The 26,783-nt window shown below is 36.0% G+C and overlaps 1 protein-coding gene and 1 long non-coding RNA gene across 2 annotated transcripts; one reads left to right on the forward strand and one right to left on the reverse strand.

Annotated features, from left to right (window-relative positions):
• The first annotated feature begins 8,281 nt into the window (after positions 1 to 8,281).
• Positions 8,282 to 10,497, forward strand: LOC131930631 (uncharacterized). The gene is made up of 3 exons (XR_009384139.1): positions 8,282 to 8,493; positions 8,789 to 8,947; positions 9,066 to 10,497. It is a non-coding gene; the product is annotated as an uncharacterized LOC131930631 (long non-coding RNA).
• Positions 10,498 to 22,118: 11,621 nt separating this feature from the next.
• LOC131930620 (uncharacterized) lies at positions 22,119 to 26,722 on the reverse strand. Its single transcript, XM_059287187.1, has 4 exons — positions 26,692 to 26,722; positions 26,108 to 26,194; positions 23,564 to 23,709; positions 22,119 to 22,765 (listed from the first exon to the last, which is right to left on the reverse strand). Exons 1-4 carry the CDS (start codon positions 26,720 to 26,722, stop codon positions 22,661 to 22,663), a joined length of 369 nt encoding a protein of 122 aa, XP_059143170.1. The 3' UTR covers positions 22,119 to 22,660.
• Positions 26,723 to 26,783: the final 61 nt, after the last annotated feature.

The raw sequence follows: 26,783 nt of genomic DNA on the forward strand, positions 1-26,783 counted from the left end.
TAGTTGTCTTCATTCACCCTAACCATTCTGTCAGGGATTCGATCATAGCAGTAAAGTAAGACAACGGAAAAATACAATTTTAGAACCCCTGCTCTAAATACAAGACCGAACTCATATATTCACCATGTATCTCATACAATGCAAAAGTATATCTGGACATTTACACCGTAATCACGCATCACGCGCACCAAATGCACCTTACATTGATCATTATGGCGCGCATGTACCCGTCGTATGTGTTCAAGCCTTAATCACACCCGAGGCATTATACTACGTAGTAATTACTGTAATTACAGCGCATGCGCATTGATGTAAATATAGGCGCAGTCTCTGAAGCATTGTTTGCGATTTTTTATTGCATGAGTTGTATTTTAGGGGGGGGGGGGGGGGGCGAGTGGATATGATTGCAGATTTAGTAATTAGTGGTTAATTGATTTTCTCCTATGGCTGTTTGTAATTACCAAGGGGATTGCTAATTGCGGTGCGGTTACACTGACTTTAAAAAAAAAGATGAATTTGTGAGTGCTTTTCGGAAATTCGAAACCGAGAATGAGCGCCTTTCATCAACGCCGCGTATTCTAGCATTAGGAAACTATTTGTGAACAATGTATACATTTGTGTATTTTGGGAACTGTAGAGTGTTCTCGTTACGAGTCATATTTTCTGCGTTATGGGAGTTGTAGCGTGGTAACGGAATAACATTATGGGAATTGTGTTTACGTAAAAGATGAATAATCTATAAGATTTTACTTTTAATAGTCAAATACAAAATATTAAAAAAAATAACTGTTTAAAGATCTAATTGAAAAATGTGAAATCCTTTTATCAGCTTAACAAATGGCACTTAAAATTAAATAATTTCATTGATAAAACAGACCGTCACTGAGTCCACACAAGCTCTGATGGGTACCAAACTCACTTTAGGGAAAGAAAATGCGGCTGGGTATAGTGCTGAGCACACATCCCTTCATATGCCGCGGTCACATAAACAGGTGAACTCTACTTCACTTGCCCCATTACCGTCAGGTTTGAAAGGGGAACTTTACTTTTTACATTACTAAACATATATGTCTGTAGCTAATACATTTTAGCCCAACATACGAAGTTCCATGATTCCATGTGTTATTTCGAATGCACAGTTCCAAGTCTTGGTTTCTTCAACTAATGTTCAGAAAATATTTACCTGGACTATAAGCTTTACCTGCCTTCCATTACCTGTAAATGCAGTGGGGGAAAAAGAATGCGGCATCACATCAAGGAGAGTTGAGTTCTAACCAGACATCAAGCAACAGTATCTGATGGAGGTGCTTGAAACATGTTTAAAAAATCATCATAACCTCTTTTAAAAAATGAATACGGACTACACACCCACCCACACACGCCCGCACGCACACACATACACGAACACACGCGCGCACAGGCACACACATACACACACACATACACGAGCAGACAAGCGTACATATGCAAACATACACATACTCACACATATACGCGCTCTAACTCGCACACATGAACACATATTCACTTTCTGTGGAAACTGCTGTATGTAGAAGTGCACGCACAAGCAGTGCACACATATTAAAGTGCACCTATGTAAAAAAAAAATCTTCTATTGATAGGCGAGCAACAGTTTGATATTTTCAGGGGGGTGGGGGGCTAAATTTTCCGGGGTCGGACACTATATAAATTCCATTTCGATGGAGGGGGAGGGGGTTAAACTTTCTTCGCCCCCCCCCCCCCCCCCCTCCCCCTCATCGAAGAGATACCTGGAAGAAACTCTGCATTGTTTTTGTCACGGTTGTAAACAGAATATTAGGCCAACATGTGGGCCATAGACCTGTGTGACGTAGCTGTTTGAAGGGATAGTGTGTTCAGCGCTATGTCTCCTTTACCTTCCTCATGTGAATCTAGTACAGCGGCGTAGCTAGGGGGAGTAGGGGGGACGACCCCTAGAAGGCGCCAAACGCGGTAGGAAAAAACTTAAACCGCTCATTCTGTGTTTACTTGAATTATACACAGTCGAAGTTAAGAAAAATAGACTGCTAAACCGGGTGTATACTGGGCTCTACGGATTAATTTATTCTATATCAATTGTGTGACACCATTTCCAATTGTGTGAGGGGGGGGGGGGGGGGGGGGTGAGGGGGCGCTTTTCACCACTTGAATAACTATAACTATATTGGGAAGGGGGGGATTGATGGTTTATCCGGAGGCCGAATAGGATCTCTGCGCAAACTGGTCAGGTACTCATCGGATCTGGTGTTAAAATGTCTGTTTGATGTTCTTTTTTTTTTTTAAACTTGATATTTTGTCTGCACTCCAAACATTCTTTCCCGCTAACCCACCCGCCTTTTCACATCCATCTACCTCCTCCCCCCCCCCCCCTCCTTATTTTCTTAGCTCCAAAACCCAAAGAAATCACACACCTCCCAGTTTCAGCTTTTAGCTCATTTTCTTTCAACCTGCTCACATTACGCCCCGCGCTAATCTAGGTCAAGATCAAGGTCAATCCCCGGCCAGACACCAGGTGTGAGTTCTGCCGGCCGTCACGTGAAGAACGGTCTGACAGATGGAACCCGACATGACTCAGACCTCGTCTGCGTGTGTGGTGGACGCCGTCTGCTACAAAACTCCGCGCTTCCGCTAATCTCGTCTGGTGTTCGTTAAAAACGTGGACGTCGGCGCACAGAATATTTTTTAACAGGCTGAAAAAATATTGCAGACATTTTCTTCGATTATGGTTGTACATCAAGGAACGAGGGTCGCGTGCGACCGGTTTGTCTTTTAAAATTATTAAAAAAAAACAGAACATATACAGTTTCTTTCAGGCATTTCTCCGAGGAAACATCCACCCCACCCCCCTCTCTTCTGCACAAAATAGAAAAATAAACATTATTTGTACAGAAACTAAATACTTTAACCAATGTCCGCCTCCGCTATCAGGAAATTTGAAGTGTGCCCACCCGGATTTTCAAATTTTCACCCCCCCCCCCCTTCCCCTACATATCCAGAGAAAAATTTCTGAAAGAAACATTGAACATAAAACAATACAAAAATAAAAGTATTTACTCATGGCCTACCATTCTCAACAAAAACTGGATACAATAGTCAATCCACAGATAAGTTGAATATGCTTTTGTTATAATATTCTCAGTACGTTAAGTGGATGAAGATGTGAAAGATAGAAAAAAAATTACTTCATGTGCTAACAACATAACATCTCTCACCTCTACTAAAATATAAGCGCAGCACAAGTTCAAATAAAAATCTACACTATCCGTGGGGTAGTAATGACTAGGTTTAATTAGAAAGTTTAATTCTGCAATTACTTTTCTAAAATGAAATTTGTTTAAATTAGTATTTAGGAAATGGAGCTGTTTCGTTTTGCTAAACGCTAAAACCAAGTGATTTTAATCCTCATTAGGAATTTCGCTAACTTTAATCCTCTTCTATTAGTATGCAGGTACAAATTTAGTGTCTGATTTAGTTTTAAACAATCCTCTTTTTTTGTGCTGTAAGGAAAGATTGTTTCTGATTAAAAAATAATAATTTGGACACAATTTTAATTAATTCATAATCAATTAATTAGGCATCTAATTTAATGTCCGATTGCATTGTCTTCAATTCTTGACATGCGTGCCAACTTTTGACCCGAATCTGTCTGTTATAAGTGCCAGAAATTTCACTCGAGCATTTCGATCTATGACGACAAACAGACTGACGACAGACAGAGGAAATAAGTTAAGTAAAAGCTATTGGTTTATTGGAAGGAAGCCTGTTTAACAATACAAAATCTCAACATTTACATTACTAAAATTAATTTTACTCGCAAAATTAAAACTACTATTTTTAAAATTGTTGATGAAAAAGTCAGTCTCAATGTTAAAATCACTTTTCAAACGAACGCAATTCGACATATTATAACTACGTGCGAAACTCCTTGATGAATATACAAACTATCCTTGATCCCATCCATAACTTTATCCCCCCCCCCCCCCCAACAAACATCTCAGGGAGTATATGGGATCACCCAGAGTGTCTAGTTCTGAACTTTGTCATCATTAGCCTTCACCCCATCCCTTACAATAATTTCTCCCCCGTCCAAAAAAAAAACAAAAAACAAAAAAAAAAAAAAAAACAATGTCGGCAACAGAATGTCTAATTCTGAACTTAGCCATTATTTTCTTTCACACCATACCTTACTTTATTTCCCCCAAAAAACATCTGAGCGAGTATCTGTGATTACAACAGAGACACAGAGCGTCTACTAATTCTGAACTTTGCCATCATTTTCCTTCACCCCATCTCATACTATAACCCCCCCCCCCCCCCCCCCCCCCCCGAATAATATCACAACGTCTCACACAAAAATGTGCAGGAGCCGCATATCAAGGCCAGACTGTCATGAATTTCCCGGATACGCAGGTAGGGGGGGGGGGTTTCCATGCCTTGTGGGAGTCATCTCGCAATCAGTACGTTTCCAATGGTGGGGGTTCCGGGCAAGGCATTCTGGGTAATTATACTCTCTCGCTTGATGCTAATTAGCGCTTTCTACGCGGATATGATACGTCACAGAGAGTTATCCTAATTACTACAACAACGACCGAGAACCAGGGCCGGCGCTACCTATAAGGCGAACTAGGCGGTCGCCTAGGGCGCCATCCCTAGGGGGGCGCAAAAAGGTTTAATCGCTATTATCAAAAAGTACCTACAAATGAATAACTTTGATTATCTTTTTTGATTATCTCTTCTCCCATGACGAACGATCAATTTTGCGCCCCCCACCCCAAAATTAGGTCTATATAGGCCTATATTTATTCGCGATGGTGAAAATGCAACCCCACCTCCCTAATTTAGAAAGGTCGAGGCGCTTTTTACCAGTCACTTTGTATTTTTATTTTGGTGTCACATAATTGATGTAGAAAACGATTAAATATGTTCGTAATTTAAATTGTCAAACATTCCAAACGGTTATCTAATTTTAATGTTGATTTAGTGATCGCTCCAGCGCATGACGGGACGTTCTAAAAACACGTGCAATTTTGGTTTTTAATAGGGCTTGTAAGTCTCGTTTTCTCTGACTTGGAATTAGAAATCTGTTCTGGTGTATAGAGTTTTGTAATGACGGGATGTACAAAATACTGTACTTGTTTTTTTTTAAAGTTTTGATGAATCGTTAACATTTGGGAGTAACGGCGGAAGGCTGTTGCTGATACTGTTTCGTAGGTATAAAGTATCAAAGTGTTAAAGTGTCGTTTTTTTTTTATTTGAACACACTACAAAGAAAGGTAGGTGTTCTCTAGCTAAAAAATCTTTAGTTGTTTTTGTAGGAATCTAAATTACCACTCATAAAGTATTATAATATTATATAGGCTAGAATTTATAACTAACCGTAAACTTTATTTTTCAAATAATATTATTTTTATATTTATTCAATAATTATAGCAATGCCTTACCTTAAACCAGGGGTCGGCAACCTGCGGCTCGCGAGCCGCATGCGGCTCTTTTGATATCAAGATGCGGCTCTCCAGCTCCTTGAACAAATACTAATAATCTTAATAAAAAAATAAAATATTTTGAAATTAAAAAAATGTTAGTGGCTCTTTAAAACCAGGGAAATTTTGAAAATTGTAACTTTTGGTTCTTCCGCCTCAAAAGGTTGCCGACCCCTGCCTTAAACAGTTAACCAAATTTGAATTTTTTGAAAGGTGTCCCTTTAATTCGGGGATCCAAAATTTTACTGATAAATTTTAATTTAATGATAGTTGGTAGATACTGTCATCAAAATTGACTAGAAGAATGTTTTAATAAAGCTAGCGTGTTTAGACTTTCAAACAAAACCCACAATTAAGTAGTCAATTAGAAAAATATATTCTTTTGACACGGTTACATAATTAATGCAAAAGATGTGTTATAATTATTATGTAATGAAATTCAGAACGCTTGATTGCGTTTTTCAAGAATGTCTTAGTTACGCTAGATTAATTTAGCTACTTTTGAGAAACTTATTTCCCTTGAATAAAATTTTGGTATTTGAATTTCCAAATGGGAGATAATTCGTTGCTTAACTTTCCATTCATTTTAAATTCCTGCACCTTAGGTTGACCGCTTACTTATAAATACAACTTTAAGTTATTATTTGCTACGAGCCGGCCCGCGGCATAACATACGCCGCTATTTAGTTGTTGTTTTTTCTACTTTTCAGTAATTCATAATTTGTGAATTCGACAGTACCAACGCTGACACTGAAAATATTTCTTTAAAACACTATAAGTAGCACGTTAAGGACCATAATCCCCCCCTTCCTTCCCCCCTCCCCCACGTTTAAAATCGTTTCAAACTAAATTATCTGCCCCTAATAGCCGTCACTAAACCCGACTCCACGATTGTAAAATGTAAACAGCGTGAACCACAGCTCACCAGACCATTTGAGGGGGGAGGAGGGTGGGGTGGGGGATGGTAGCGACAGAGAGGAAGAGAGGGGATTGCAAGGCGCGTTTGCAGCTTGTTTTCTAACGGCTCGAAGAAGAGAATTATATATATAGATTGTAAAAATTATATAGAGCAGAAGTTAAAATAATAATCATTAAAAAAGTTTTAAAAAACCCACGTTTTCTGATTGAACTAAAAAGTAGAAAATAAATGCTATACATCACAATAATGCAAGCAATCACTCTACTATAAGCGATCAAAAACTTGGGGCGCCGAAGTAAAAGTTATATTACTATTGATTAGATAATACTATTGACTTTTATTAGGGAGCTTATAGAGAGTCAACAGTATTAGAAACTATAAGAAAATCACGGCGCCCCACGTTTTTGATCGCTTATAGTAGAGTGATTGCTTGCATTATTGTGATGTATAGCATTTATTTTCTACTTTTTAGTTCAATCAGAAAACGTGGGTTTTTTAAAACTTTTTTAATGATTATTATTTTCTACTTTTTAGTCTTTGTCTGTTTGTTTGCATTAAAATCTTGCTATCGATTTTATCTTTTCACTTTTTTTTGGGTAAACGAAGACAACTCGTAAAAAGACAACTCGTAAAAAGACAACTCGTAAAAAACGCGTTGTGTGAATACGTTACTGATTAGAACACATAGATTTGAACCCGTGTCGAGTGGGATAGCAATCGTGTGCCCAACCACTCGACCATATCGTCTCCCCCATACTGGCCACCAGTTGTTACAGTTGTTTGTACACAAATTACAGTTACTGGGTTATGTCCCTTTTTCCCCACGTTTTACTACAACGAGCCGACCCGCGGCGTATCATACTCCGCTATTTAGTTGATTTATCTTCTACTTTTCAATAATTCATAATTTGTGAATTCGACAGTACCAATGCTGCCACTGAAAATATTTGCTTTAAAACACTAACCCCCCTCCTTTCCCCTAACCCCCCCCCCCCCCCCCCGTGAAAGCAGCCTCCTCTTAGTTACCTCCTGTAAGTTTAAAGTCGGTTCAAACTAAATTATCTGCCCCTAATAGTAGCGAGTTGCGCAGCTTGCGCCGTGACCTTTGTTGCCATGGTAATCATGGCTGTACCTTGAACCTAAATTCCATGTTTCCGGTTGACCTTAGGTATTTAGGGGCCTATCAGTTTATGCTAATGAGCAGAGCCCACGGTCTACATTTAATTACGAAGGGGTCCTCATCTTTACGATAAGATGTTTTAAAAATTAATCGCGTTTTATTTCTTGTATTTTGTTTGAAACATCACCAAGGATTAGTGTGCTCAAATATAAGGTAAGTTTGGATAATTAATTATATACTTAAAATTTAAAGTCAGAGAAAAGTATATTAATGATTCAAGTCTAAGGGTCGAAAAAAATTAATATCTGTTAAAAAATTATGTCTTAACCCTCCACATAGGCAGAAATGTCGCCCTCGAGTAAGCCTTATTCTCGCGCCAAATTCCCAGTAATTATTACATAATTAAAATATCGCATCTCTTGATATCCGCTCTCTGATATTAGTATTAGTTATTCATTGTCACTTAGGCCTTGATTCTAATTATAATTTTATTAGTTTAGGCTAAGTAGCCTACATACTAAATTATTACGGTTGAATAGGTCTAGATCTAGACTCTAGACTGTACATTTATTTTATTTTTAGATCTTTACATAAAAATAGGCTATTAGATCTTGATCTAGCTAGATCTACTAATTATATTCTACATCATCAAGAATAGATTTAGAAAAATCTACTGATCTAGTAACTAGAATCTAGACTTAGTAAAAAAAATTAAAAAGAATCTAGATCTAGATCTAGATTTAGTATTTAGATCTAAGATTCGAGTATTCTAGATCTAGATCTAGTAAAAATTAATCTAGATCTATCTATTAACTTTAAGAAATAGACTAGTTAATTTTGTTTAGGGCCTAGATCTAGTTACAATAGGCCCCTAATGTTTATTATTTTATTTTTGCAGAAACTTGCATTCTATTTCATCCAAGGAGTCTAGATCTAGTCTAGATCTTGTAAAAATAGTAAGACATTGTTATTGTTAAGATTAGATTTAGACTAGTTCAGGCATAATTCTCCATCAAATAGGCCTGGCCTATAATAGGTCTATATAATATATATGTATATATAATATATCTATATAACTAGGCCTATATATAATTTTTTATAAAGCCCTATGCTATGCCCTCTATTATTTCAGCAGATTATTTAAATATGAAGTTAATACTAGACTTAGAGCAAAAAAAAAAAAATAGGCCTATACATAGGGCCTACAGCTTGAGTAAATTTGTTTTCCTTATAAATCTTATTTGCTTATAGGCAAGACTAACCCAGTGTAAGGAGGATTGCTAAAGTAATCAGAAAGTTGATGGCTGAGATAAAGCGGCTGAGGAGAACAGAGGCTTGTGAGTGGATTAGGTTGGTTGAACTTGTGTACAGCCCTATCTATGTTCAATGCCTCAGGTGGAAGTACATTTAGTAAGTATGGAGGCTGAATTTATTTCTAATTTTTATATTTATTTTATATGTTGAGCTAAATATATATTTTGTGAAATGGTCTGCTTAATTCTAATTCCATTTGCCCTTCTCTTTTCAGGTACAGTTTTCATGGAGATCCAGCTTTTATTCAAGGCTCATCTTAAAGAGAATGATGTGGCTGCTGGGACATAACTAAAATCTACATTCAACTGCTTGCAGATCTCAAGAAGCCTGGGGTTCTCGTGCAGCACCGCAAGCACTCAGGCTGATTAAGAAGTTAATTTCTGGCCCTTTGATAAAGATCATTTACAATAACGCAATGTGGCGATCAAATGTACTCTGTTTCTTAAAGTCATGGAAGCGTTGTTGACTTCTACTGAGCCTTTCTTGGTGCGACAGCTGGAGAGGTATCTGATGGGAAATCTGATTGGTGTCCAGCTGACTCATAAGTGGGAGCAAGGTGATCAGGGTGTGTCGCAATACAGTGGAAGGACTATTGAAAGGGTGCCAGCAACAAAACAAAAGTCAGCTCTTTACACCATAAGCTACTGGGCAGATGATTAGGATAATGCTGAGAATCTGTCATCTGGCAGAATCACTGGTTGTTGACTTGCTTTGTAGGAATCTTGTTTTTCTTACTGAATAATTGCTAATCAAGAGTTACAGAGTACTTCTTTCATTTGTAGTATACAAATTAACTTTATTTTTTTAACATTAGTGTTTTTATAAGTTGTTACTGAAAAAATGTTTGCTGTGAATTGTAAAAATTTTGAAAACTAACACTAACAATGTTTATAATTAAGTTTTGTTTTCATAATGTAAAAAAATAATTACATTTTAATTACGTAACTTATTTTTCAGGGTAATTTGAATCAGCAAGATAATCCTAGAATCAGTAGTTACGTGCTTCAAAAATGTTGGTCCAAACTAATTTAAACTATTTTCTTTTTCAGTTTGATCACTCAAGTAGTAACGCTTTTTAAAAATTTATTTCTTTTCCTTTTATGTGCTAATTGAAATTTTATCTAAAGATTAATTACAATTGATACCTTAGAAAATTGTTTTAAACACTAAAGTAATCCAAGAAATTTGTTGTCACTAATTTTTTTTTCCCAGCATACACTCAAGGCATGGGTGTTTATTCCTTGATAATTAATACTATTTTTCTTCTTAAAAGGGATCGTAATGAGACGAGGCTGATTTCTTGTACTGTAGATTTGTTTCTTCACACTAATTATGATTATGTAACTGTTTTACATTACTATGTTGATTGTAGATTATACAAAGGCTAAATTTAGGTTGTCGCTATGTAATTTATTTCTTTGCTCTGATAAACATATTTTTAAATTATTGCAAAAAAAATTTTGTTTTTTACTTTGCCATTCTCGTAAATGTTTCTATTTTATTAGACAAAATCAAAATTCATGTGGTGATCTGATAACTGTATTTTAATAATTTATATTTCTTTTAGCAAACATTGAAATGTCTGTATTGTCAGTATTGTTACATTGAATTATTTACTAGTAATAAATAAATACTGGTACACACTTTGACAGCTGTTTCCTTTTTATTTTATAATTTTATTATGGCCTACTGATATAGACACTGATATCAAGTACAAAGGGGGGGGGGGGGGTCTGAGAAAGTAACGTCAAGGCAACCAGTTGCAACTTTCATTTATCATGTAGTGTGTGTGTGTATGTAGGTCTACTCTACTTCATCTACCCAAGTAATATTGTTCATTACAATAAGAATGTGTGCAGTAATATGTGCTTGTGCATTTCTATAATATAATAATAGTAGTGTAGTAACAGTATTAAATATTAATAATTCATTTTACAATAACTAGATATAGTTTTATTTTAAACCCACATTAATTTTTTTTTGTACATGGAGCAATAAGTCAATATGTTATGAGGCTGACAATGGCATGTAATTACTCATTCAAATCACATCCAGTCCAGTATAACTTAGGCTTTAAGCTTGATTATAATTTTTAAGTTTTTCAAAAAATGCGAATCCCGGATGATGCAATAAAATTATAATTTTTTAATTTTTCGAAAAATGCGAATCCGTGATGATGCAATAAAAAAACCATCGGTGCCAACTTTTTTGTTTATGTAACATTGACTTGAATGACGAAGGTCTAAGCTGTTTTAGCCACGCCCACAAATTTTTAAAAGGCCATATCTTAGCTCCTAATTAAGCTAGAGACACAAAATTGGTATCAATGTGTAGGGAAAAAAATACTGTTTTTTTGTGGTATAATTTTATTTGAAATTAGTGGAGTTTAAAAATTACGAGCAACAGCCTACTAATAGCCGTCACTAAACCTGGCTGTACGGTTTGTAAACATTAACGTGACCACAGCTCAGCAGACAATGTGGGGGTGGGGTGGGGTGGTAGAGAGAAAGTGAGGGGACTGTAAGGAGGCGCTTGCAGCTTGTTTTCTAACGGCTCGCAGAGGAGAATTATATATAAAGATTATATAGCGGTCTAAAATGCTCAATAAAATGTTTCCATGGATCAATTTAGTAATAATAACAATTGAATATTCTATGGTCATCCAAAACAAAGCTTCCCTGAAAATTTCAGCGCGCTAGCTAACTGGCAAGTGCCCGAAATTTCGATCGCAAGATTTGATTGGAAAACCGGACGCGAAAGCAAGTTAAAGAAAACGTGGGAAAAAAAATAGTTTGGTAGGTTTTTTAAACATTATCAAGGGAAGGGAAATTTTCTAAGGGGGGGGGGGGCATTGTCGTAAAGTACAAAGTAGACTCGAAGACTTAGCAACAATTTCAATAGAATGTGATTACGCTTACAAACTGGAATTGCAGGAATTAGTAGAAACTTTTGAGACGAAGGAGGCAAGTAAAACTTGATATTCATGTCTAATTATAACGTGTATGCTATTGATAATATATAAATAAGTCACTTTTAATTAATTGTTTTCTTATGCATGTTTTAGCAATTGATAATTTGTGTGGAGAGGGGGCGTTTTAAAAGTTTTGCATAGGGCGCTAAATAACCGAGAACAGTGTCAATCTTTAATATTTAGTTAATTAGGATTATTTCTGCTTAGAAAAATCTAAATATTACTAGGTTTACTTATATTTTCAGTGATATTTTGTGTTGTTGTAAATGGTTTTTTTTTTTTTTTTTTTTTGCAAAGAGATACATTTATTAAATTTCATAAAGATATATGAAATTCGAATACAGTGAAATATTTAGAGATAAATAATTTAAGAAGCAGAAAAAAATTATAAAGAAAAATATATAAAATGACAAAATAAAATGCAACACTTATTCGAAAAAAAAGTAATTATAAGTCTTTGTGTACGGTACCGCATAACAAAATATTTACATCTAAAAAAAAATAATTCTGGACTAAACACTTACAATTCTACTTGTGTCAGATCACGTTAAAATGACAAGTAAAATGAGCATTAAAAATGTAGTGCCAGAGGTTGTATTAGACTTCCCACAAGCTTAGAGTAAACGATAGAGTTAGAGCTACGTAATAGAAAGAGGAAACAAGTTAATAAAAAGTCTAGTGACAATTTAAGCGCAATTTCCTTAATTAATTTTTTGTGACCGAACGAAAGGATATTTTTGAAAACTTTCTTCGGCAATATTGTTCTAAATTATGGCAGAAATCGATTGGTAAATGTTTCAAGTCGCTAAGTGGTCTGGTTGCCGAGTTATGGGCCAAAAACTGCATTTTTTTTTCGAGATTTTTTGGCTTTTCCGGGAAATCCAGGAAGGAATTCCGGAATGTTTTTGGCCCACAATCATCCTCGGAACTTGCTTAACATATTTGCTTTTGGAACTAGTCCTCGATATTGCTTCGTTGAGGAGGAGATACGACTTAAAGCTGCGGACACACATCCATCCATCCAGAAATAACGAATTAATAATCGCAATTGTCAGTATGGAAATTGCGCTAAAAAATAGTAGACTAGTATTAATGGGCAGACGAGAACATAGTTGAACGACATTTGAACATACTCATATATAAACTTAATGTCTGATTCATTTACAAGAAAAGACATAAAACACACACCAACATTCACTAACAACTACATATGGAATCAAACACAAACAACAACACACTAACTCACTTGTACACGTTATCCAACATGTTCCTAAACACCATACAACACCATACAACACCATACAACACCATACAAATATTTGTCAGCACACTAACCAACCCATAAACACCATAAGATAATACAATTGGTGTGTCAACACATTAAACAACCATCATATGTCAGGCCAACATATAGCACCGACACATACACGGCTAAAACACACACGTTAGATGTAGCAACACTTTAACAACCTAGTAACTATCAAAGTACCATACATCATTCACAAGATATATCAAAACATTAACATACCAAACACAACACATACATGATGTACCAACACACATACAAAGAACGCTTTATCCTAAGATATCCAGCGGCCTTGATAGATTTGGTGCTAAAATAAACACACATAGATTCACCGAGATGGAATCTTTCATAGCTTTCCCTCCCTGAAATACCGTTGATATGGGGGAGAGCTGGAATTTTATGCCTCATGTTTAATCTTATCACCTTCCCACTCGCCCCCCCCCATCATCAACCCCCACTCCCAAAAACCCAACCCTCTACATACGCAGTGTGTTTTTTTCCTCCTTCGCTCACCAGACATGGAATAAAATATGCCATTTTTAGGGCACCGGTTCTCGTACTATCACAAATTCTAGGCCTAGCCTTAGACATTTCATAAACACAGACAAAAACTTTAACCAGAAGTATACAATAAGCAACATTGTGTACTGAAGTTGTTGTTTTTGTTTTGTTTTTTAAAGGCAATCAAAGTGAATAGTAATAAAATTACATTGTCTTAAGTTAAATGTGCTTGTATTAATCTAGAGTCTAAAAATATTCAAAATACTTTCCATAGTCAAATTTTTACAAGTTACATAGAATCTTAATGTTTAATTGCTTTATTAAATTTTAAAAGATTTTAAAATGTAATTACGAAAGTTTTTAAAAATAAGTTATTAAAAACATTTTTTTTACAAATAACTTATTGATATTAATTTAAATATTTGTTTTCTCCAAACTTATTAGTACTTGAGTGATTCCAGAATAGCGTCTGTTAAGGGAGGGGTAAATAGTTTGACCCTACCTTTCAGAGTTTCTTCCAGGTATCTCTTCGGGGAGGCGGAGCCCCCCCCCCCCCCCGAAGAAAGTCTACCCCCCCTCGAACGAGATGGAATTTATATAGATAGATACTTTTACCAGTGTCGCCCCCCCCCCCTCCGGAAAATGTAGTCCACCCACACGTAAAATATCAAGTGCCCCCTCAAGGAGAAAAAAGTCTGAAAGAAACACTGCTCCCTTCTGCACCTAGCACAGTTTGGGAAGCCTTGGACTAGCTAGAAGACACGGCTTGAATGGAGAACAAACCTGCTCCCTCGTTTCCCCCCTCCCCACCTCCCCACCCCCCCACCCCCTGACGTTCTGACGGCATGTTGTCTGTTGCTCACGGGAAGTCGTAAAAACTCACGCAGGAAACGTGGGGGGGGGGGGGGGGAATCTTGTGATCGTCATCGTTAGCACCACGGTTTTAGGATTCTCGCGGGAAGTCTCAGTCTTAATAGGTACCTAGCAAAGATTAGTCCTGTAAATTATGATCTTTAGCTGCATGGTTTTAGGAATCACGCGGGATGTTTCAGTCTTAATGGGTACCTAGCATAGATTAGTACTGTAAATTATGATCTTTAGCACCACGGTTTTAGGATTCACGCGGGAAGTCTCAGTCTTAATGGGTACCTAGCATAGATTAGTCTTGTAAATTATGAAATTTAGCTCCACGGTTTTAGGATTCACGCGCTAATTCTCAGTCTTAATGGGTACCTAGCATAGATTAGTCATGTAAATTATGATCGTTAGCACTACGGTTTTAGGATTCACGCGCTAAGTCTCAGTCTTAATGGGTACCTAGCATAGATTAGTCCTGTAAATTATGATCTTTAGCACTACGGTTTTAGGATTCACGCGCTAAGTCTCAGTCTTAATGGGTACCTAGCATAGATTAGTCTTGTAAATTATGATATTTAGCACCACGGTTTCAGGATTCACGCGGAAAGTCTCAGTCTTAATGGGTATTTAGCACAGATTAGTCCTGTAAATTATGATATTTAGCGTTTGAACACTGGTTAAGACATGATTTTGATTAGAGAAGTCAGGATAAAAAAGTACCAAGCATACATTAGTCCCGTAAATCATGACCTTTTCTACCAGTATTGCAGATTGGAATACTAACCAGGACATGATTTCGACTTGTGAAGACTCAGCCTTAATGAGTACTGGGCATACAATAGACATGAACATCGTACCTATGCAGAGAAGTCTAGTTAGACCATTATATCCATAAATCATCGAACGCGTCATGCATGACTGCCGTATGTATGATTAGGCGCGGTCTAGACTCTGGTCCCAATACACTCCTCTCAGAACAAACACAATGTATGGGGTGCCCGCAAACAGACAAACTTTTCGATTTGCACCCCCCGCCCCTCAAACTTTCGATTTGCACCCCCCTCAAGATTTTGATTTGCACCCCCCCCCCCCTCAAACTTTCAATTTGCACCCCCCTCAACCTTTAAATTTAATTTTCCAACCCATTTTGGCGCCCCCTAAGGTCGGCGCCCGGGGACATATGTCCCTCCCCCGCCCCGCCCCCCACCCCCCTCGCTACGCTACTGCCCGCAGATCTGGAAACCATTGTCCAGTTCTACTTCGTACTTGTTGTCCTCCGATATGAATACTATTAAGAACGACGAAGAAGAAGAAGACCATTCAACATCAATGAAGTGCTTAAGATGCAATAGTAAAATTAATAAAAAATAATAACATTCATATATTAGGATTAGGCTTTAGGTTAAAGTTAATCATCTGTTTAATAACCTTGGATCAGTTGAAAGAAATGAGACCAGGTTAGTAACCTTATGACTTGGCTAGTAAATTCGGTCAGCAAGGGCTCTGTCCAATTTAGTCACCAGGGTCAGTTTACTGACCTCTGACCCATTTAGTGACCTCTGCCTTCTGTGCCAACCCAGGTCTGTTCAAGGTTTGCTAGGGTCCACACGTTTTGCCACAACACCCGTGCCCTATGAAGCATGGTGTGATACATAAGCCTAAGGGTGTAGGTATCCAATCCCACCATGGATTTTAGAAATCAAAACTAGTTTACCATTAACATCAATATAACATCAATATAATATCAATATAACATCAATATAACTTCAATATAACATTAATATAATATCAATTTAATATCAATTTAATATCAATAGAACAACAATATAACATCAAAATAACTTTAAATAAACAAAAGCTTTCAAAAAACATTGAAAACAAAAATAACACTTATTATAAACATCAACTAACTTATAAATTCCTTTTAAACTTCGACTGAAAAGCTAAGAGAAAGAGGTAAGGATGCACTATTTTCTTCTAGCTGAAATTTTATCCCCCCCCCCCCCCCCCCCGCTCCCATCACTGTATGTCAAACACAAAAGCGTTCATAATTTTTAAAAAAACGTGAAAACACCCCTCGATGTCACGATGACCTAACATCCTCTTCTCCCCCCCCCCCCCCCCCCAAGTTCACGTTGCCCGCCTCGTCTAATTAGTAACTACTACTATTTTTTTAATTTATTTTTTTGTACAGCAAGCAAGGAGCTTCTATTTAAAACATTACCTTCATGTACAAGTTGTACGATATGTACACGCTGGTGGGTTCTCACGGTAATTTAGGCCGTCTTTGAAGTGTCTATTTTTAGAGCAAGGGTAAAGTAAAAATAATCCTTGCATGCATACGCCAAAACGTGACGTACGTTAGGTATCGAAAGTGAAAAGCTGCCTTGTAGTTTGTTCTTGGTTGGGCAAAGGCTATGGAAGCAAATCCAGAAAGAAAAGGAGGCTGAAATCGGAGTCAATGGCCTCAATGGCGCATAACCTGTTGACACGTAATACTTAATTGGAATCCATTCCAAGACTAAAATTAAGAACGAAGAAGAAGAACACGGCTATGGAAGTAGAAGATGTGAATTAAGCGAAATGAGTAGGTATCCTTTCCCACCAGAGGCGTAGCGAGGGGGGGGCGGGGGACATATGTCCCCGGGCGCCGACCTTAGTTTGAGGGGGGGGGGGGTGCAAATGAAAAGTTCGAGGGGGGGGGGGGGTGCAAATCGGGAGTTTGAAAGGGGGGGGGGGTGTAAATGAAAAGTTCGAGGGGGGTGCAAATCGAAAGTTTGAGTGGGGGAAGGGTCGCTACGCCTCTGTTTCCCACCGGGTTCTAGAAATCTATACCAGTTTACCATTATCTTCCACCTCCCTCTCTCCCCTCCCTCATGGGATTACTAGCATGGAGATAATTCACTAATAATTGATCGGCTGAGTGGTATCAAATAAAACGATGGGTAAAAAAAAAATCAATGTCCCATTCAATTCCAATCGCTTTTGATGATAACATAAAAAAGAAAATAAAAAATAACACACATTCCTGATGCAGTTCATTTGGCGTTGCAAACTAAACACATTAATGTTTTTTTTAATGTATGATTCAGTGAAAACTTTCGGGAAAAATCTGTGGTTAACTCCACACTATAGTAAGGTTTTTTTCAAAGGGAGGTAATACAATACAGACTCGATTACCGGCCCTTAACTAGTGTTGGTCGGTGCAGGGCGGTAATTCATTGTGCAAATAATGTGGGACAATTATCAAAATTACGTGCACGGTGCACGTCATGGTGCGTATTGGATACGGATAGGGTGCACTTGTTTTCCTAACGAGACCGACTAGGCTTGTGTTCGTGAGGAGGGGGTGACGGGGAAAATTATTGTACGTCACTCAACAGAATTTAGGTGGTGGTTCTTTTTTTTCCTTTTCTGAATTGTTTCCCTTTGTTTTGGAGATGGATTTAAAAAATTTAAATTACAATAATTATAGGGAAAGAAGATGGGACCTAATGGAATGTCATGACGTCACGCTATTTTGTGAACACATTTTTTTAAAAAAGGTTTCAAAGGGACAAGTCTAAAGTTTTGAACATTTTATAGTTTGTAATTAAACATCTAAAATTATATAGCCTGAATGTTTGCAATGTTAACTCATGTAAACAATAATGCGTTTTGCTAAGTTGTATGTTGAAGGGACATAATTCAAGTGCTCTATGATAACGGAGTGAAGCAGTCATCTCCCTGTTAAACTAACTTTTAGTAAAAACAAAACAACTTTATGTGTGTGTGCGTGTATGTTTGAGAGAGAGAGAGAGAGAGAGAGAGAGAGAGAGAGAGAGAGAGAGCTGTACACTGCTGTATTATGCAAAGGTTTGTGACGCTGCCACATATATAAACAAAAATACATAACAAAAATATATAATCTGCCCTCGAAGGCAGAACTCCGTGCCCTAGCGAAGTAGCTGCCGTAAAAAAAAGGTGAGTGGACTCGTGCAACATTTAACTTGTTTACAGTTACCTCCCTTTTCTCATCTGTTATGACATTTCCACGGCAAATTTGCCCCTATAACTCTAGAATACGTAAAATTTAGAGAAAAATAAATAAAATCAAACCAAAATAATTTTTTTCTCAATTTTCCTGAGTTTAATATGTAAATTAAAATTATATACATATTTTATACATACAAATGTATTGCGGAGCTAATTAAACAAATGCAATATTTAATTAATAATTTTTAAGAAAGATGTTCTCGTTATACAAGCAGAGGCGTAGCGACCCTTCCCGGCGCCCGGGGCGAACTTTCAATTTGGCGCCCCCCCCCCCCGCTTATATATATATATATATATATATATATATATATATATATATATATATATATATATATATATATATATATATATATATATGTGTGTGTGTGTGTGTGTGTGTGTGTGTATAATTATGTGTGTGATAGTGTGTTTATATATAAGCTTGTGTGTGGGTAAGAGTGTATTTGTGTGTGTAAGCGTGTGTGTAAGCGTGTATGCTACAGTCCGGACAAGGTTTAATAATTACATTGTATGATTTTCATTCCTTAAAACTTTACGACAATTTAATTCCCATTAAGATGCGTTTAACTTTTTTTGCGAAAGATTAGTAATGTCAGTAAAAAAAAATAAGCCTGATCTGTGTTAGAGGGTAGTTTGTAGCTAACGCTAATATGTTTAGACCAGCCTTTTATGTTCTAGTTTTGAACGATCTCTGTTGTGATATGGTACATAGTTGGATTCGAAGTTTGTTAGAGTAAGGACACACAAGTGACATACAAGAAGAAGTTATCAGAAATATTTATTGTTCACATTGGAATACGATATGGGTATTTCGTTGATTGGTTGATGGTATGACAAAACAAGCTAGAGAAAACAAACTGGAATCCAACGGATGTTAACAGCTCGTAGTCTTGGATTTCGCAGATTTGCCCTGCCTTCTCGCACACAGTTTCTTCCAGGCATCTTTTCGGGGGGGGGGGGGCGAAGCCCCCCGAAAAAAATTTTACGCCCCCCCGAACGAAATGAAATTTATATAATTTATATATAGAAAATATATACTTTTAACAGTGTCCGCCCCCCCCCCCCCCCGAAGAAAGTTTACCGCCTCCCCCCTCCCCCCGAAGATTTCAAGTGCCCCCCCGGAGAAAAAAGTCTGGAAGAAACACTGATCAAAAGTATCTGATCTCTCACGTTGAAGTTGAGAGAATCGTAAGAATCTTACAAAGAACTAGTCGTGTCTTTTTTTTTAACAAAACTGGCTATTGAAATTGTACATTACGCGTTAATACGCTTGGTTTCTTTACTAAGTGTTAAGAGAGTTATCTACTCACCAATCCAGTACAAATACTTGCGATTTTTGTTAGCGAAAAAAGCGCCCCCCCCCCCCCCCACCCCCACACACACTCATCACAACCATCTTGGATAAAGTTTGTAGAGCGGTTTTTAACGTAACTAACTTTTTTTTTAAAAAATGTTACACAATTATACAATGCACAGTACAATTCGTTTCTTTCTGAGAGCTAAAGGTTGTTTACTCAGAATCCTGTGTAATTTTTCTATTTTATTTAGCCTAAAAGCGCCCCCCCCCCCCCCCTGCACCATCTTGATAAGTCACTAACGTATTTTACAGTTCAACAATCGTACAATACGTTTTAATACAATTGGTTTCTTTTAATAGTGGTAACGTTTATCGACTCAACAATCTAGTGTAAATTCTTCCGTTTTAAGTCTCGAAAAAGCGCCCCCCCCCCATCTAGGAAAAGCTTCAAAGCGGTTTTGCCGGTCACTGTTTCTTAAGAGTATATGTTTTACATTAAGAAATCAAGATAGAAAACAGTTAAATCAGTATGTAAATGCGTGTAGCCATTACATTTCTTAACTTAGACAGTTTATAATTCAAAACTGCAGCATAAAATCAGCTTTAAAAAAATTTTCCCACCCCTTTTGGCGCCCCCATAGGGTCGGCGCCCGGGGCGGCCGCCCCCCCCGCCCCCCCCCCTAGCTACGCCTCTGTATACAAGAACTGTTACATAAAAAGATGTTTTTTTTTACTCAAAATGTATTATTGTTAAGTATTCTCACAAATTTGTTGGACGTAATCAAGTATCAATCATTCAAATGTATTAAACCCTTTCTGAAGACTACACTTTGCATATGTGGCTGTAAGAACCCATTACCACTTTTCAGGGTGTTCTAATTTCAAATACAGACAATACCACGATCTTGACTTTAAATAACGCAGCTGTAAATGAATACCCAGCATGAATTGAAAAGAGTTAATAGTATAATAAAAATTATTTTGTGAAAATAGCCCCTCAAAACTTAAATATGAATTTAACTACTAAAATTCTCGTTAAGGTTAAATTGGTTTTCATTCACAAATAAAACAATTAACTAAAATGTGGAAACAAAATAATGAAGATAATATACATCATATAAAACAAAAGCATGAAAAAAATCTGATTGGTAAAGAGAAAATGGATTTTAACTCAAGTTTTCTTCACAACTAGGTTTGATAAGTATGCTTCATTCTATGATAAAAATAGCTCAGCCCTTTGATTGGATAAAACAGATACAGTGTGTGAAGGGTAGGAATGTTGACATAAATTAACAGTGTAACCAACAAATTCTGGTCCAATTTAAAATATAAAGTGTTATAATTTTACACAACATTTTGTATTATTACAATAAAATAACTCTCTCAATCCTCAGTCTTTTGCATTTAAATCATTCAAATTTTAAAATATGTTATTTCTTAAAAAAAAACCAAATAGATACAATCTATGGGAAAAAACAACTAAATGCTGGTTTCTTTAATTAGAAAGAGTACATTAAACCCAACAGTTTTAATGGAATTAAAAACAAATAATTTACACAGAAACTCCAAACAGATAAATAAATAAAACAACTAAAAGATTTATGTCCTTTGAAATAGCTGTCTTAGTAAATTGCTAAAGCTATGTGTCTAAAGCTAGGTGTATATCAGGATGATTGTTACTGGTGTGATCTATTATTGAGGAATGTTAAAACATTTCAACCATCACACATATAATTGCTAACAACAAATAAACACACTGGAACATTGTAAAATGTTTCTGAATCTTACCAGTGATCCTGCTTATGTCTTCTATGTAATGTTGATAAACATTTAATTAATCCGTAATGTAATGACTTTAACACAAACCAGAGCCTACTATACATAAATCTATACCGTAAGTACTGGAGTTAACATAAAGCCTACCATACACTAATATATAACATAAGTATTTGTTACAGACATGACTATCTTCACAACTGTTGGCTCTGTAGACTAAAAATTACATTTACTCCAACATTTAAAATTAATCTTCATTTTAAAATATACTGTTTTATTTCAATTAAAAGTTTTGTACATTATATATGATATTTAAACAATATTAAAGAGTTTTAAAAATATTTGTGTATTCACTTATTAAAAGCAATTGATAAATGACTACACTTGTTATTGTTAAGTTAGAAGCTATTTCGTTAAGTATACCAAAAAGCTAAACAATAGTGTCATATATTAAAGTTGGGGGATTTATTCAATAAGTGTTAGATAGAGTATAAAGCACCCACATAATGTTAGTTATAATATGAGATTAATTTATACATAAAAAGATAATATCATTTTAAAACAAAATCTTGTAAAATCTTTTGTGTGGTAGAATGTAAAAACAGCATTTAGCAATCTACTAATCAAAAACGATTATTGATATTAAGAGGAATTCCTTAGTCTTCAGCAGTATAGTAAATACATCTTTAAGAAAGTCCTAAAAATATTTTTAATTTGCGTTTTTAATTGTTACCTGAATAAGGCAAGGTAAGTACTATGATAAACACATCACAACTGAAGAAATTGCTAATTGTTTATATTGCACTTGATTAGGATTTGTAAAAATTTGTGGTTGATAAAGTTTCGAACCGACCAATGAGTTTATTAACTTAATTGGACATGTACTCCAATTGGAATACATTTCCTTTAATTGTATTGCTATTTATAAATTAAAATAAAACTTCAGCTTTGAGATGTCTAGCGAACTTAGCTTTGAAATGTAAGGGAAGTAACCGATTTTTTTCCTTCTTCATCTGTTTTGCCATGAGTTATTTCCCTTGAAAGTGAAATAATTTTCACAACACATTACACGGGAGATTCAAAGCCGGTCGAGGAAGGAGAAAGGCCACTAGTTACTGTGGTTTCAATAGTCGAGTTTTCTTCAAACACTTTTTTCCTTCTTTTTATTTTCTGAAAAAAAAAACACGTGGTTTTCAAATTGTAAATGGATTTTTGGGTTTTAAGCTTCCTTGTGTAATAATGAGCTTCACAAACTTTGCAGTAAACTATTAAAAGATTTTAAGCATAAATTATTTCTGCATGCAATGCAGTGGCGTAGCGAGGGGGGGGTGCGAACCGCACCGAGTGACACCATTTACGGGGGTGACACCAAGGCAAAAAATAGCAAAATGTATAGAGAAAAATGATAATTCCACTTAATTAAGTGATTAATTCGAGTGTTAAATAGCCTTTTAAGAGGTGCAAATCGAAAATTGAAAGTTTGTCCCCGGGAAGGGTCGCTACGCCTCCGGGGGGGGGGGGGGGGCGACACCATTAAGTGCCGCACCGGGTGACACCCGACCTCGCTACGCCACTGATGAAATGTAATGTATTACTAATCATTGGAATAATTCATACATTAATATCAATCTTTTGATCTTGACTAGCAGTTCCCAATCTGATGTAAGACCCCCCCTCCCCACAACACCCCCACCGCCACCCCAAACCTAAAATATATAAATAGATTAACACTATTTTTACTTAAATTACTTAAAGTACAAAATGCGTTAACATTTTTGATTTAATTATACTGATACCAATCAATGAGTTCATTAGCTTAATTGGACATTTACTCCAATTGGGATACACTTCCTTTAGTTAAGTTGCTATTTAAAAATTAAAGTAAAACTTTTCAGGTGTATTTAGTGAGATATCAGATACAGTTCAGCGGTGTGAGCATGTAAATGGGGGGGGGGCCATCCAACCAACCTTTTTGAGACACTTGAGCCTCTTCTGATTGAGACATAAGACGATGACGATGATGAGCATGACGAGGGGCAGTGAGACAAGGACACAGCCGGCCGCCAGCAGGGCGTTGTCATGGTTACTGGAGGAGAGAACCACCAGGATGATGCCTGGAATAGAATGTTTACAGTAGAGCAATAGGATTTTATTGGCTAAAAAAGAAAGTTTACAGTAGAGCTATAGGATTTTATTGGCTAAAATAGAAAGTTTACAGTGGAGTAAGATAAAACCAATCCCTAAAATAGAATGTTTACAGTAGAGAAACAGGATTTTATTGGCTAAAATAGAAAGTTTATAGTAGAGCAATAGGATTTTATTGGGTAAAATAGAAAGTTTACAGTAGAGCAATAAGATTTTATTGGGTAAAATAGAAAGTTTACAGTGGAGTAAGATAAAACCAATCCCTAAAATAGAATGTTTACAGTAGAGCAACATGATTTTATTGGCTAAAATAGAAAGTTTACAGTAGAGTAAGATAAAACCAATCCCTAAAGTAGAAAGTTTACAGTAGAGCAATAAGATTTTATTGGGTAAAATAGAAAGTTTACAGTAGACTAAGATAAAACCAATCCCTAAAAAAGAAATTTTAAAGTAGAGCAACATAAAACCAATGCATAAAATAGAAAGTTTACAGCACACCAACATAAATAATGCCTAAAATAGAATGTTTATAGTACTGCTGACACAAAACTAATGCCTTAAATAAAATGTTTATAGTACAGCAAAAATGATTAAATGGCTAAAATAGAATGTTTACAGGAAAGCTACACTAAAAAACCTATGCCGAAAAAAGAAAGTATTGTAGAGCAATACAAAACTAATGCCTAAAATAGAAAGTTTACAGTACAGGAAGACATAATTAATGCCTTAAATAGAATGTTCACAGTGCAGAAAAACAAACCTTGTCTAAAATAGAATGTTTAAAGTACAGCAATGTAAAACTGATGCCCAAAATAAAATCTGTATAGTACAGAAACACAACACTAATGCTTTATTAGAATATTTACATTATAATACCATAAAATATAGTGGTTAAAATAGAAAGTTTAGAGTATAAGAACAGAAGGATAATAGCTAAAAACAATGTTTATAGGATAATGCATCAAGTATAACACCTTAGAATGTTTACAGTATATTGTAATAAGCATGATGCTTAAAATTGAATTTGACAAATAACACAAACAAATTTTGACAGTCAAAAATGTCCCACACACACAAACGTTTACAGATACCACGACAAACGTTTACAGAAAAATTACACCGCCCAGATAATGCCTAAGAAAATCAATTTCCCCCGTTTCAGCGCTATCTCGATAACGTTGTTTAAAGCCTCGGTAATTAAAACGTGTTTCCATTGATTTTATTTTAGTTAATTAACAAATTTACCGTGGGCTTGGTCGAAGAGTCGACACAAATTTCAACTTGTTGTAATGTATTTGTTTATTATACAATGGACTTCATTAAAAATGTAACAAAGCTAAACTTATGAAAATTAAACCAAGAGCTGAATTACAATTTATACCTAGGGAGCCATATTAAGATTAAATTAAATTCAATCTGCGTTTGTATAAACTATAAAATGTATATTGTGATAAAGGACTTTTATTCTAGTCGCACGCCTTGATGGTACGATGATTCTATTCGTGTAGCACGCCTAGAAGAATAGTAAGATGGGGTACAGCTGAACAGTTACAGAGAATTCTACCCTTTGAACGTTGAGACTAGAAGTAGAAAACTAATTAAATTTTATTAAATTTTTATTTTATCCTCCCAACTCGAGACAGGTACCGATTAGCGCTGAGTAGACTCAAGGTTTAATGAATATTTAAACCTGGGTATCAATGATGGATTTCCTGCATTCACATTCCCTCCCCAAAACTTGAACTCCTGTTTTATGATTGTGTGAGATCATCGCTTTAAACTATTTACTATTTAAAAAGTGATATTAATAATTATTATTATATATTTCATAGTTTAAAAAAAATTAAATATGCATTGTTGGTTTAAAAAAAAGTAAATTTCCCTTTTCGAACCTGACAATCTATTGGTCTACCTATTTCTGTGACCTCGGCATATGAAGGGATAATGTGGTCAATACTATGCCCAGCAGCCTTTACTTTACCTAACGTGAGTTGGGTGGACTCCGGGACGTTCCACTAACTTGAACCCGGATAAGAACACGAGAATTTTAGGTTAGCAGTCTAGCGCTCTACCGCGAGGCCACGCCGTCACATAGACATAGAATAATTGTTTATTAAGCCGTAAAATAATTGTTTAGACACTTTAAATATTAAATAAGACGTATAAAAATTGTTTATTAAGGCATAAATAATTATTTGCAATATGATGCAATTATATTGTTGGTAAAATACACAAGACTTGTTGGACTGGACATAAAACACTTAATGATGCAGATATACAATAATTAAATGTCTAGAAATTGGATCGTTTTATTGTTAACCATACAACAATAATTCGATAGTAACTAAACACAGTGATCTAATATACCTGTGGGGAGGGCTATGAAGAAAGAGAAGCCAACAGCCGAGGCAGCTAAACAGCCCTGTAGGCAGCACAACCCGGGCGCGGCTGTACCTGTTTGAACAAATAGACATTTCCGTTATAAGGTACCAGACTGGTGATAATCTGGTATACTGTTTCAGGCATTTCGCTCACACTAAGGTTAGCTGATGATGGACTTTTACCTGATGAAACGTTATTGGTTTCCTGATATTATGACGTCAACTGATGAGTTATGGTTTGGGAACATGTTTAGATTAATAATAGGCTTGACAACAGATACTACTATGCATATATATATATATATATATATATATATATATATATATATATATATATATATATATATATATATATATATATATATATATATATCATGTACTGTTAACACATTGCTGGTTTCGCTTTCTCATGAAGGAATGTAGATACAACTTGTGACATGTAAATGAGTATGTTGGCTATATACAAATGCTTACAGTTATGGCGTGCAATGGGAAGGGCAGGGGGACAGAACAGGTGTTGCACGTCACATAAAATGTAGTAATAATCCGAGGATTATCAACAAGTAGCACCGTGAGGGTGATTATCCTTCATGGCATTCATTTTAAAGTGTATTACACAAATGTAGTTATGATGGTAGGGGGGTGGTTGGGGATGTTAAAAT

The sequence above is a fragment of the Physella acuta genome, unplaced genomic scaffold, assembly GCF_028476545.2.
Source record: "Physella acuta isolate Inbredline_101_S28 unplaced genomic scaffold, ASM2847654v3 ptg001810l, whole genome shotgun sequence".
Taxonomy (NCBI): Eukaryota; Metazoa; Mollusca; class Gastropoda; family Physidae; genus Physella; species Physella acuta.

What these genes read in the sequence shown, in the direction of transcription:
- LOC131930620 (XM_059287187.1), bottom strand. Translation starts at nt 26,722, where the DNA reads ATGAATGCCATGAAGGATAATCACCCTCACG. An exon ending in GAAGGATAATCACCCTCACG is followed by an intron (nt 26,195 to 26,691) that starts GTGCTACTTGTT and finishes TTGTTCAAACAG; the next exon opens with GTACAGCCGCGCCCGGGTTG. An exon ending in CTTCATAGCCCTCCCCACAG is followed by an intron (nt 23,710 to 26,107) that starts GTATATTAGATC and finishes ATTCTATTCCAG; the next exon opens with GCATCATCCTGGTGGTTCTC.